Source organism: Rhodnius prolixus, unplaced genomic scaffold (genome assembly GCF_049639745.1).
Source record: "Rhodnius prolixus isolate KJV_2025 unplaced genomic scaffold, Rpr scaffold_1, whole genome shotgun sequence".
Lineage (NCBI taxonomy): Eukaryota > Metazoa > Arthropoda > Insecta > Hemiptera > Reduviidae > Rhodnius > Rhodnius prolixus.
Genome location: NW_027411581.1, coordinates 146,016 through 159,083, shown reverse-complemented (window position 1 = coordinate 159,083; position 13,068 = coordinate 146,016). Strand labels below are relative to the sequence as shown.

Below are 13,068 nucleotides of genomic sequence, written 5' to 3'. Positions count from 1 at the left end.
CTCTCAACCTTGTTACCTACAGTGGTAAATAAAAGTATCCTCTCCATTCCTTTCTCTTCAAATCTTCCTCCATTATTCCACACTCTTCTAAATATTTTTTTTTCTTAACTTTTTTTCACAAAGTACCATGCAAACATTACAAATATGTTTTGAAAAAAAATAAGTTGATGGTCGACACACAGTTTTCTGAATTATAATTAAATCTGCGCGGAGATTTGTCGGTAAGCTCCCCCGGGAACTCCGCGGAGAAGTCCAGTGTACTAAGTTTTCTGTTTTTTTTTACATTGAAGGGATTGTTGTAAATTTTGACTCCTCAGACGGAGTCGTATGACGATCATTCATGCATCTTCTATGCAATTCTCTATATTTTTGAATAAAGTTTTAAATTTGAATTTCTCTCTCACTGCGAATAGGACAGTGATAGGGCCGCTCCGGACTGGAAAAAATATGCCTACCAAGGCATACTACCAATTAAGTGAATTTTTTCAGCAGATACAACTTACTTCCCACGGAACCTCTTTATATGCTACAGTGCGTGTTGTACCAACTTTTCAGCTGTTCCTACCCTTTTGGTAAGAATATGCTTCTTTCGAGCACGAATCTCTCCGTGGAAACGAGTTCGGCCGGGACGAGTCAGTTTGCCGAGATGACCACACCTCGATCGTTATCAAGTCCCTTTTAGCACGCAACTAAGTTACTACGCGCCTCTTCTCAGCTACAGTAAAGACAATGTTGTGATTCAATGGGACAAAAATGTCCAGAATTGCATCTTTTCAATCACATTATATCTGGCTGTTAGCTCTGACTACTTGTTCCAAGTACTGATGACTGCAACATTCCAAAGCAGCTTTCCTTTGTTACTTTTTCAGCACTTACTATATGGCTACACTTGTAATTAGGGACTTAACGCTTTACCTTTTTGGCAACAGATTGGTAGGTTCCCTTGGCCACATCATTTCGGCAAGTTGATGGACTTTCTCTGTTTCCAGGCAGACCGTATTACCAATTAGTATTGATAAGAGATTAATTGCATTAATTAATTTAAAATAAATAAATAAATAAATGGGGGAAGATGATCGGCAGTTTCGACCGAGAAAACCGTTGAGATAATGCTTTCCGGTTTAGGCGCTGGGAGGTGGTCAATCTTGGCAGATTTGTTTAAGCCGAAGAAGAGAAGCCTGAAAGGTCACAGTATTAGTGCAGGACAAAATTTAATTTTCTTACCTTAATGAATGAAATTCCGGCTTACCGGAGGCGAAACTGAGACTCGAAGATCAATATAAAAAAAAAAAAAAAATTCTAACGAGATATGTAAATCATTGGCCTAGGAACCTCCAGGGCGACTTAATGAAAAACAGACATAACCAAATTACAGATTAAAACAAAGAATAAGAATGAGTTCAACTTACGTTTTCCTCGACAGTCTTCTTAATCTTGGCACTTGCCTCAGACACTTTGGCTCCCGCTTTGTTCACAGCTGAGTACAGGAATGATCCAAATGATTTGGCGCCAGCAGCCATTTTCGTGCTTACTGCAAATGTTACTTTTAATTAAACTGGTTAATAAAGACAATGCACAAGTGTATATTAAATAAAAGAGTTCCAAGTAAATTCGAAGGAGTGAGAGAAAGGGCTGAATATAGAATCGAATCATTATTACATGCATTCTGTACCCTAGAGTGACACTGTTCTCAAGTCGCACTCTTTTGGGCCATCTATTTCTACAATTAAAATATGATACTTAGAGACTAATGGAAACAATTCCGAAAATACTGATCAGGAATACCCTGAACATTGTAAAAAGCGTGTTTTTTTCTATTGGAAATTCAAAGCATCCGTCTCTCATACAATAGACCTTTTCTCTTCCATTCTAGATCCTGTGAAGACTGTGTCAGGAAGTGGAGAAAACGGTCTCTCGTATGAAGTAGGACTGCGTTGCGATTGCTAGTTTGCGGTATAGTATTTTTGGCAGCCTAACGAGATTACAAGCAGAGCAAAGTTACAAAAAGGTAAGCCCTGGGGCTTGTAAAGAGTCTACTAGGCATTTGCAGGGATGTTATTATAATCTTTAACTGCGGTGCCCCACCTTGTAATCAATGGAGTCACCATTTCTACAAGGTTTACCTCTGGCATATTTTCAAAATAACCTAATCTAGAAACCTAAGTTAAAAAACACTGAAATGATATTGAAGAATTTTTGTGTTTCTACATGTTCTTTCTTACAAGCTGAAATGAGTATGTGTTTCTGCAGTCGGATGTAAGTTCTAGGAGAATGATACGGAAATCTTAAGATTATAAAAAACACAGAGAGACTATGGAGAGATGTAAGTAGCTTGTCAGAAATGCGAAGAACAAAAAATGTCAACTAGAGCAAAGAGGATTGACTGTTCAGAGAATTCTAGACATCTAATGACCCCCCCCAAAAAAACCTAGAAACGTCAATACCCGTAAAGTAAAACCCTTTAGGAATTGATCATTTAGTTAAGGCTTGAATTTCAGTTAATGTGGAAATAATACTTTCATCGGCGATAATTAAATTGGTGATACTAAAGGCATTTAAAGCACATGGAGCTTATCAAGTCGTATAAATGACGAAACTCGCTAGCTCTCTAAACTGATTTTAACTCAAATAAACTGCGCCAAACTGTCTGCATACCCGCTGCCATCTGGGCCGGATCTTTCTCTTCTAGCGGTGAGCCGGAGCCCTCGGATGCGTGGCCTTCGCTGTCAGCTCCTCCAGTGTCACTAAAAAAGTAATCAATACTGACACTAAACAAATTGCTAATCATTAATTTTAAAAATTTATAAAAAATCTCCCTAGCTTGGATCGCCTCTGAAGAAAGAGATTTCCCTGAATCCATAAAGAAAAAGTTCACCAAAATATTATTAAGATTTACTTGAAAATGAAGTGTGTAAGAAATAATATTCACAAAGGTTTATTGTCTTTGTTTATTGCAAGCTCACTACTGGACTTTCGACTTTTTAAAATACGAGAGTGAGTCTAATGAAAACTTTAATTATTTTTTTAAATACAATTTATTATATATGGCTCACATAGTAAAAGCTACCCACATAGTCCCACATCCTGACAGTTGATGTCCCAAACGTAGTTCAGTGAATTAAGTTACGTCTAATGAATATTAAAGATATACATTTGTCACAAATTTAATAAAAGTAAATTAAAGTAATCGCCTATTTTTCAGGCAGGGCTTAACTACCGATTAGGTGTCGTGGACGGAGGCGACTAGCAAGCATTCTTTACTGTAAATTTCTTTTTTTAGCCATTAAATAAAATCCAAGGCCTAAGACCGGGAATCGAACCCAGTACCACAATACATATTAGCTTCGCAGGTCTCGCCTCTAACCGCTCGGCTACCGTGGCGCCTGACAAATTTAATATTTAGATTTATTTAACAGCGTCAATTTTGTATATGAAATTGAGTTCACTGGTACGTTTAAACGATAAAAATTTAATGAAACTGAAACTCACTCAATATCCTGCAATATGAACAATATTTTGAGAAAGGCGTGGAAATTTAACAATAAAAACCATATTCAACTGCAAAACGTAAATATGAATAATGGAGGGGAACTAAGATTTTTTAAGATTTAATGGGCGGGACGGGACCCCACGGCACCGCAGCCACAAGTGGCTTATTATGGAGGGGAACTAACTGGTGAATAAGTGACAATGACAAGGATTTAATTAGAAGGATGGCGAAGCTGTTTGATACAGGTTAAACTCTAGCCACGACCACTGTTAACATGAGACTGACTACCCGTCAAGTGCCTTGTGTGGCAACGGCGATATGGATGTGATATAATCCCATATCTGGGTATCTTGAAGCTATAAGAGTATCTATAAAAGATGTAGAAATCTAAACAGCAAAATCAATGCTTCATTGGATTGGACACCCACAACTTAGAACGGTGGAAATTAGATATTTTGGTCACACTAAAAGTTCAATTTGCTTCCTAGACGTTTTTATTAATTTAAAAATCAACTTACCTTAGCAATTACCTCGCACTGAATTTTATAATCACTAATTTGGTTTCAGAAAACTTAAAGTATAAAGTGAGGAGAAAGTTAAGCCGAAGAAGCTACCTAGATGCTTCATCCTCTTTTTCTATAGGTGATCCTCGGTTTGAAAGCTGTGGAGTGGGAGCGGAAGCTGCAGTAGTCGCAGATGTATTTTCGCCACCACTTCCTGCAGGACCACTCTCTGTCTTTCTCAGGCCTGGTATTCCTCCCACGAGCCAACTGGACATCTGAGTTTTCACACTTCCCCCGAAATTTCCTAACATTTCTAACTTTCCACCAGCAGCGCCAACTTTCGTAGGGCTATAACACAATTTAATATTGTAAAAGGTGGTGTGTAAATCATTAACTATTTTTTAAAGCTATATTAAATTTAAAGGAATTTTAGGAACTCTGAAGACTCTAAAGTTTGAAGCACAATCTTTTAAAGTTAAAGGCCACCTGAATTTCTTCACATTTTGTTAAGGCTCGAATCATCCTATCTTAAGCAGCAATACATTATAATTTAGACATACATTAGAAAAATTGAAAAACACACACACAGCGAGAGAGAGAGAGAGAGAGAGAGAGAGAGAGAGAGAGAAATCAGATAGATACTGGCAATTATTTATGTACCCTCTTGGACTACTACTGTATATCTGACATTGATATTAATCTTAATCGTGGCGTTAGAAGTAATCTTTTGTAAAATTTCAAAAATTTCTATATGGGAATTTTGAAACCAACAATTTTAATGTGATGCAATTTATTTAAAATTACCATTTACCATTGTTAATGTTTCACTCATTTATAGTTTTCGGAGTATTATTTAATGTTGCCAAACTGCATTGATTTTTTTGTCACTTAGAGATATTGGAAATAAAAATTTTTAGTTTGGTATAATTTTTTGAAATTATTAACATTTAGTATTGTCTGTGTTAATGTATGTATATATGAAGTTGATATGTCTCTCAGTAGAAGAGTAAGGCGTAGTCTTTAAATGCGCGAAATGCATGGGTTTCTGTACTTTGGAATGAGAAAATTAGGAACTCAAAATTTGAAATAGAAATTTCACTGCGATTACAATAACTTCTTTTAGGAGGTGAAAAAGAATTTTAAACTAAGTGTGAACACAGTGTACTTTTACTTAAGTGAAGAAAAAGAAATTAAACTGCAGATTTGACCGATTGCAAAATCTCACTTTAATATCGGCATGGGTCCCTTAACCATTTTATCCTGCCAGACATTTTCAAAATTGGGTTAATATTTACAGAGTATTTATGAAAAGTAATTTTAGAGGAGGTGGGGCTAACTCCTCTCCAATAAGGTGAACAGCGCCGAAACACCCGAAACGCACATCAAAAAAGGCTTTTAGCCCTCCCTTAACTTTCTTAACAATTCCAAGACACCATTACACCACATTACACAATAAATATCAACCACCTGATTTTGCTGCTTCATGTTTTTAAATAATTGTCAGCCATTCATTTGTATCCAATCCCACTTACATATTATTCACATATAATTTCTGTTCAAGAATTGTAATTTCTGGAGAGTTCTTTTAACAGATATACTTTCTAAATTCTAATACTATGCTGTAGTTAGTCCCAAATCTTTCTTATCTTATAGCAATATTGATTAGCCTTACAATTTTGGTTTTGGATAATTAATTTAACTAGCAGCAGTTTTCAGTCCAAGACCCAACAGATGCAATTTAAAGTTTTATGGACCATGAGAAGAATCGAGATCTGAAAAAACCTAATTTAATCTGCATCATTTCCTCAATATTTCCTACACGATATGCCACCCGCGCCAAAACTTTGAGTAAAAGAAGTTTGCAAGAAGTGATTTTTACGAATCAAATAATGTGATCATTAATCAAAATGTCTTTAATGTTACTATTTTACTGTGGCCAGTTTAAAAAATATTCCGGTGAATATAAATTTTTAGTTTGCAGAGAACGGAACAAATATTGTAATTATTAATGTTCTGCAGCTCTAAATTCTACCTAGAAAATAATTTTAAATTTTTAAGCCTTTGTGATTGATCTCTGGAACAATTTTACTTTTTTCAGAGTTAACGGATATTGCATTAGCTGAACAAACTAGACAGAATGTTAAATTTCCTTTGAGCTTCTGACGTTACAAAGAACAATATCAGCGTAAAGAAAGAAACATTTGATGCTCTCATAATTTGTATTTATGAAATATTTATTTGAGATATTAAGTGTTTTATTCTGAAAGCTAAAAAATTATGAACAATTTGAAACAAAAAGTGAGAAGTAGGCTTAAAATTTCATCCTGCACAATTCCAGAACAAATGTTGATTGGCTTTAATTAGAGGGGACCTTCTTTTATTTGAACCACTGCTTACTATTTTTTTCTCTTTTAATTTTTTCCTTCAATCAGACTATTGAGTTTTCCCTCAATAGTTCATCTTAGAAATAGAATCATCCACCAATGTATCAAAAACTTTACTATCGCTTCTTTCAGTGTAAAGGGATATAAAAAATATTTAATAAACATGCAGGTGATATAAACAACGTCTCTCAGCCCTTCTTTTCCTGGAAGACAATTTATTCTAATAGCTAAATGAAATTTGAACAGAAATAATAGCCGAGAAAAAAATGTAGTCATGTGCAACTAATACATCGATGATTCACGTATTATAAATCAATACCTATTATACAGCAAGATTTTTTATTAGTCTAACATCTATTCTAAAGACATTAAGTTAATATAATAACCGTTTAAAATATATTTCACGAGTTTCGAAGAGTAGGTTTTTGAGTAGTTTAGAAACGTGTAATACATTCAACTGAGTCCCCTCATTTATAGTAAATTTAATGACATATTTATAGCTACAATAACATAAAATATGGAATCATTATGTGAAAGTGATACTATAACCAATAATATAATAATATAATAGTATCAAGCAAATAGAATACAGATGTGAAACAAATGTTGGGTTTCAATTAATCAGATGAAAAATTTCAAAATTTATTGTTCTCTATTGGGTGAAACTGATAATCTAAATACGGCCTTATTGATTTTAGAAAAATTGATAAAAAATGAATTGCAATAAAACTGAATTATGAAAATGAAAAAAAAAATCACCAAAAACTTTCTTAATGTTTAAAATTGGAACTGAAGGAAAAATGTATGGTTCACAATCAATTTGGCCACTGGAACAAAAGAGCATAAATATATAAAAATGACTTGCCTTAAATCTTTCTTATTGCCATCTGCAATAACATCTGATGCAGCTACAACTGGTGTATCTACATCTGAACTTTCCTCTGTTTTTCCATTTTCAGCTTCATGCTTTTTTCCCATCCAGCTCGAAACTTGACTAGTAAGGCCGGAAAACATCTTGCTCTTGAAAACAACGATCCAGGTCACTAAATTCTAATGTTTTAAAAGGAAATATCCGCACATCATTAATAATTTTTCCTGATTCACAGATCGTCTCAATTGGCTTTAGTTTGCGAAAGAAAATGCTTTATATTTTGAGAAAAAAAAAACAAAATTTTAACTTTAGTAACTAGCAGTTGAACAAAACAAAAAATCCATTAATAACAATAATCCAATTTTATCCTAATAAGGATTACTTTTGTGATGAAATTTTTTCAATAAGAAGCTTTACACTAATTATTTCATCAGCAAAAAGTCCGTCGCCGATTATATCGCGAAGAACAGTACGCTACTAGTTACGAACCCTACCTAAATCGAAACTAAACTTGCAAAGCAGTCAAGAGAACTAACCTTTGGTAATTCACCCTCATCGATATCAAGAAACCAGGCTGGTACTCAGCAAAATATTGTTTACAAATTTTCACCTCAATAACACTAATTTTTGACTAAGTTGTATTAGAGTATAAACTGTTTAGTTTGTATTTAAGACGAGTTTAATTGAAGAAAACTTAAAAGTATTTCAGAGTTATGGGTTAATCTACCTATATCCCTTCCCAAATTTAGAAAAAAGTTTCATATTCAATATACTGCCATATAAAATTATTTCGGTACTTTCAATTAACAGTTATTTTACTGAGGTTTTACTACAAAAATTCTATTATAGAAATATTAGCACTATTGTCACGTAATATTTACAAAAACAATTTAAATTGTAATCTCAACTATATTTTGGCGCCCCCACACGGTTATAACTTAAGGCTAATAAAGCATGATAATTCAGGAGTGCAATAGACTTAATTTTGGCCTCCTTGAGCAGTAAAATAAATTTAGATTGGAACAACTGAATTCTTAAAATAACTTCAACAGTTTCCTAAAATTCTTCAAATTTAGAAATAAATTATGCTCTTATTTTACTTATATAAATTATGGTTCATTTTTTCTTTTAAATGCGATGATAAGTAATTTGTATTAAAAAAAAAAAGAAAGAAAATGAAGAAATAATTAATATTGAACCAAACTTGGAGCATGGTGTCGTCGGCTCGGAACCGATTATTGTTCCTTGGAAAATGCCGCCATGTCAACCAAAAGTGTTATTGTATTGTTAGATATAGATACCAACAAGCAACAACTGAAACGGAGTAGAGCAGTAAATTAAATAGACATTAATTAATATATAATCCCGCCATAGATTTGGATCATTTTTAGTTTAGTGTTGTATAAAATGTAAAGTTTTCCAATCTGTTATCGCAATTAATAATATGTTTCTTTTTAAGTGATTTTTTTTTTGTGGGGATATTTAGTGAACTTAAAATAAATCGTTGCAGTGAATTTATCTTATTTTGAGGTTAAGCTACTTCGTTACTGAAAATTTGTGCATGAATAAAATGACTGTTATTTACTAATTTTAATATTGCGTACATAGTTACTCAATTTTACGTTTGAAAATGCGGGACCAAATTACTAATTTAGAGAAGTTGTTTTGGTAGAAATTTACTTAATACAGTGAAGATTTCTTAATAATCTATATTCAGGTAAATTTCTTGTATTTAATTCCATTCCACAGTTCTCTCAAAATTGATTATTGTTAATTTTTTTCTTCCTTAATTTTTAATTTGCTTGCAGTATTTATCAGTGTATGAAAGAGAACTTTACTGCGTTTCTGAATGTAAGAATTAGATGAAATTAAGTAAAGACCTAAGTATATTCAGGATTCACCAACGAAATTTTTTCTAATAAGACATTAAGTTCTCAACTGTTTGCTACAATAATGATGGGAATCTTATGATAGTTACGTCCGAAATGTTAAATTTCCTTTTTGATTGGGAATAAAAAACATTTTTCAATTACAACTTTCAATCCATGCTTAATTAGTTAAGTTAATTCCAATTTCAGAATTGATCGATTACTTTATGTAGTTATAATTTTGTGGTTGAAAACTTTCACATGATGATTGCATGACTTTGAATAGTTAATATAATATAATTGTATAACAGATTTTTACTAAATGATTTTCTAGTCAACATATTTGATTTCCATTTACTATTTAATCTCATTTCCATTCTTACAACGAGATTCTTCCATCTTTTTTCAGCCTTTAGATGTTTAATTAATATTTACATGATTTAAAAACTACGTAATTATGTAAATTGTGGCTTCTGAGTTTCAAAGTTAGCTGGCTGTCCTAGATTTTCTTCTCCAAGAAGCTTCCCCTGTGATAGAAATGTTATTAATGAGATAATTCTGTCCAGAAGCCGGCAATGCTCTGAATAATTCTCGGGGCATTTGTAAACATATTACTAAGCTGTCCTTAATTTAGTCCTTACTACATTTAACTCTTCGAGTCATACTCAGGGAAGACCTGAGAATATTTTTTTTTGTTTAACATTTAAAAAAAAATGTAATAAGCCATCTACTCGAGCAATCGAAAGTCAGTAGAAAATATCTAAGTTGATGCATTCTCTTTTTTCTGTAAGTGATCAGTTGTCCAGCACTTTGTTGGGATTGGTGTATTAATTTCAGGAACTCCTAACATTCAATGTATCAAAGCTTGATTTTATTGGGCTTTTTAAAGGCTAAAAATTAGTGAGTGATTAAGGTGATGTGGTAAATTTTAATTGTGTGTGTGTGTGTGTGTGTGTGTGTGTGTGTGTGTGTGTGTGTGTGTCTTTGAGTACTTGCTCTATTTTAATGAGGTTCACTCGCCTTCGATGCCTACAAGCCTACTAAAAATGTCTAAAATTAAAGAAACCTAACTTCCCTTGTATCGAGTACTTTACATTAACGTATTTAATTACAATACTCATTACCGCTTGTATTAAAACTGTCCGGTAGGACAGTTGTATAAGGGTTGATCGTCAAAAAATGCACGAAAAAGCGTAACGTTGAAAAACACCCAACTTTGACAATTTTTTTCTCTTTTTCTATAAAAGATAAAATTCCCAAATTTTCTTTATAATATATGGCAAATCCTCCTTTATGACTGTAATTTTTTGCAACAACACAGATCGAATAGATTTCGAGAAAAAAGTTGCTGAAAATGAGCAAAAACAGCATTTTCAAAAATTGGTCTTGTTCTTGTTGTTGTTGTTGTTCTTGTTCTTGTTGTTACCTTTTTTGTAAACAACGTAGCGCCTAAACGCGTGAACCGATTTTCATGAATGAGGTGTCATTCGATTCGGACTTTTATGTAGATGTGCCTTTTGGGGGTCTCGATGCTGTATTTCGAATGGGAGAGGAGTTAGCCCCCTTTATGTAAGGCCTCCTCCAAAATGATTATTACTAATTACTCTGTAAATCTTGGCCCGATTTTGATAAAATTTGGTAGGATGATAGGGTTATGGCTCCCCTACGTAACAATAAAGCGACGATCTGCTCTTACACTTATTAAGGGAAAGTATAGCAATCGTTTCAAATTATCGACATGTGAACCGATTTTCATGAATGAAGTGTCATTCGAATCGACCTTTTTTTACAGATTTACCCTTTAAAAGTCTCGACGCTGTGCCTCATAAGGAGGGGAGTTCGCCTCGCCCAAATAAGGCCCTTTCTAAAACAATTATTACCAATATTTCTATAACGCTTAGTCAGATTTTGAAAAAATTCAGCTCGAATAAGTGGTTAAAGCTCCTCTACTTGGCTGTGAAGTGCCATCATGCTCTTACACCTACTAAGAGGAAGTACTGCAATCGTTTAAATTATCAATGAGTGAACCGATTTAAATCAATGAATTGTCGATTAAAAAATCTTTGCCTCTTTGCCTTTTAGGAAGAAGTACTGCAATCGCAATTTATTTTTCTTACTCCTCTTAAAAGGAAGTACTGAAATCGCAGTTTAATTTTGCTATTTACGTACAAATACCTTGATATATTATTCCAAACGCTTTTTCAAAAAAATTGTTATTGAGGATGGTTTGGGCGACCGCATCTATAATCAATCTTTAAAAAGATCGCTCCAGTGGTAGTTATGGTTCCGACTTAACACCTTATCAGGTTATAATGATAGAATTGCTTATTCCAAATTTTAAAAAAATCTGTAAAGCAGATATGTAACACTCCAAATAGACAAAAAGGAAAATCTATCCAAAAGGTACAAAAATCTCCTTAACAAAAACTTACAGTTTAAAATGTTAAGTATAAGGGTTGATTAAACGCCAAAAGGTACACAAATCAGCGAGTACCCAACATTTCATTAATATTTAAGTAATTCTACTGCATTAATTTTCATTAATAAGTTATTTTTTAGAATTTATTAGATGTCACAGACCCTTATGCTGGCCATTTTCGTCTACAAAATATATGTTCAAGTAGCACTGTAGATTGACTGTAATATCTAGTTATTTATAATAATCAAACTATTAATTACAGGTTAAAAAGAAAAACGTTATAAAAAACATAAAAAAATTATGAGGCTAAAAAATTCAAAACCTTTTTTTAAAAAAAAAACTTACACCAACATACACCAATGATTTAGTTTATTTATTTTTATTTTAAAATAAAAATCGTCGGTTTAAGTTCATTCTTCGATTAAAGTAATTGTTATTTTATGAAGTAGTCAAACGTTTATAATTATCTGGCTTTATCGCAAATAATATAGTTTTCTTCAATTACATTCTCAATCTAGGTATTCATCCCACAATGTTGTATATATGTAATATAAAATAAATAAGATATGCATATTTTTAGGACAGCTAATTATTCCAGTATTTTACTATAAGTAAAATTAGGGGGACTAAATTAAAATTACAATTGAGAAGTGAATATTGTTGAATAATCTACTTGTTATAACTGTGTGTTATTTGTAGACAGTAGCGGACTCTAACTTTGTCTTTTTCTACTTTAACATGCATGTACGTATGTGTGATTTATCATAATTATACCAAAAAAGTATTATAAATGAAGTGGCCAGCATAAGGGTCTGTGACATCTAATAAATTCTAAAAAATAACTTATTAATGAAAATTAATGCAGTAGAATTACTTAAATATTAATGAAGTATTAATGAAATGTTGGGTACTCGCTGATTTGTGTACCTTTTGGCGTTTAATCAACCCTTATACTTAACATTTTAAACTGTAAGTTTTTGTTAAGGAGTACCTATAATTCCTTAACAAAACTTATAGTTTAAAAAGTTGATTAAACGACAAGAGACATACAAATCAAGCAAGTACTTATGCAATTATTATGTAATAATAATGTAATTATTATTTCATACATACTTCAGCCTACACGCTACTAAAAACGGTCGAGACGAACATAGGTATTTTATTTTGTTCCTAATTTTGCTTTATTCTTCTGAACTGACTTCTCTTATCTTGTCTACAGTCAAAACTCCGTTCAGTTATTATTTTTATTTTTAATTTATATATATATAGTTAAATTTCCTAAAGTAACTGGGCATCTTATAATAAGGCAGGATTTCATACTCTGCAGTTAACATTTGTATGTATATACATAGAGACATGAATTGAGTAAATTAGACTTGGTGTTGCCAAAGAGGAATCAAAATTAATTGTATACTTTATTATGAAGTATTCCTTTTGATAATACCTCGTTCTTGCGTTCTCTACAAGTTCTTATTACGGACAATTGTCCACTTCATTAATGTTGAGCAGTTGTTTTTTACTTTTGTTTCTTTC

General features: G+C 32.6%; 2 protein-coding genes across 7 annotated transcripts in view; one reads left to right on the top strand and one right to left on the bottom strand.

The window, feature by feature from the left end:
• The window catches only part of Sap47 (Synapse-associated protein 47kD), a 29,511-nt gene extending 21,536 nt beyond the window's left edge, over window positions 1-7,975 (bottom strand). The window contains exons 1-4 of one of the 3 annotated variants that reach the window (XM_074123164.1): window positions 7,243-7,975; window positions 4,105-4,341; window positions 2,656-2,744; window positions 1,410-1,531 (exon numbers count right to left, since the gene is read on the bottom strand). In XM_074123164.1, coding sequence (XP_073979265.1) covers window positions 1,410-1,531; window positions 2,656-2,744; window positions 4,105-4,341; window positions 7,243-7,391 — 597 coding nt within the window. In that variant the 5' untranslated portion in view covers window positions 7,392-7,975. The remainder of the gene's footprint in view (window positions 1-1,409; window positions 1,532-2,655; window positions 2,745-4,104; window positions 4,342-7,242) is intronic. The other 2 variants (XM_074123156.1, XM_074123171.1) reach the window with 2 other exon arrangements.
• A 585-nt stretch (window positions 7,976-8,560) lies between these two features.
• The window catches only part of woc (zinc finger protein without children), a 72,000-nt gene continuing 67,492 nt past the window's right edge, over window positions 8,561-13,068 (top strand). For 3 of the 4 annotated variants that reach the window (XM_074123110.1, XM_074123099.1, XM_074123093.1), the window contains exon 1: window positions 8,824-8,965. The gene's annotated coding sequence lies outside the window, so the exon portion shown is untranslated. Of the gene's footprint in view, window positions 8,966-13,068 lie in introns of all 4 variants that reach the window. The other variant, XM_074123102.1, reaches the window with a different exon arrangement.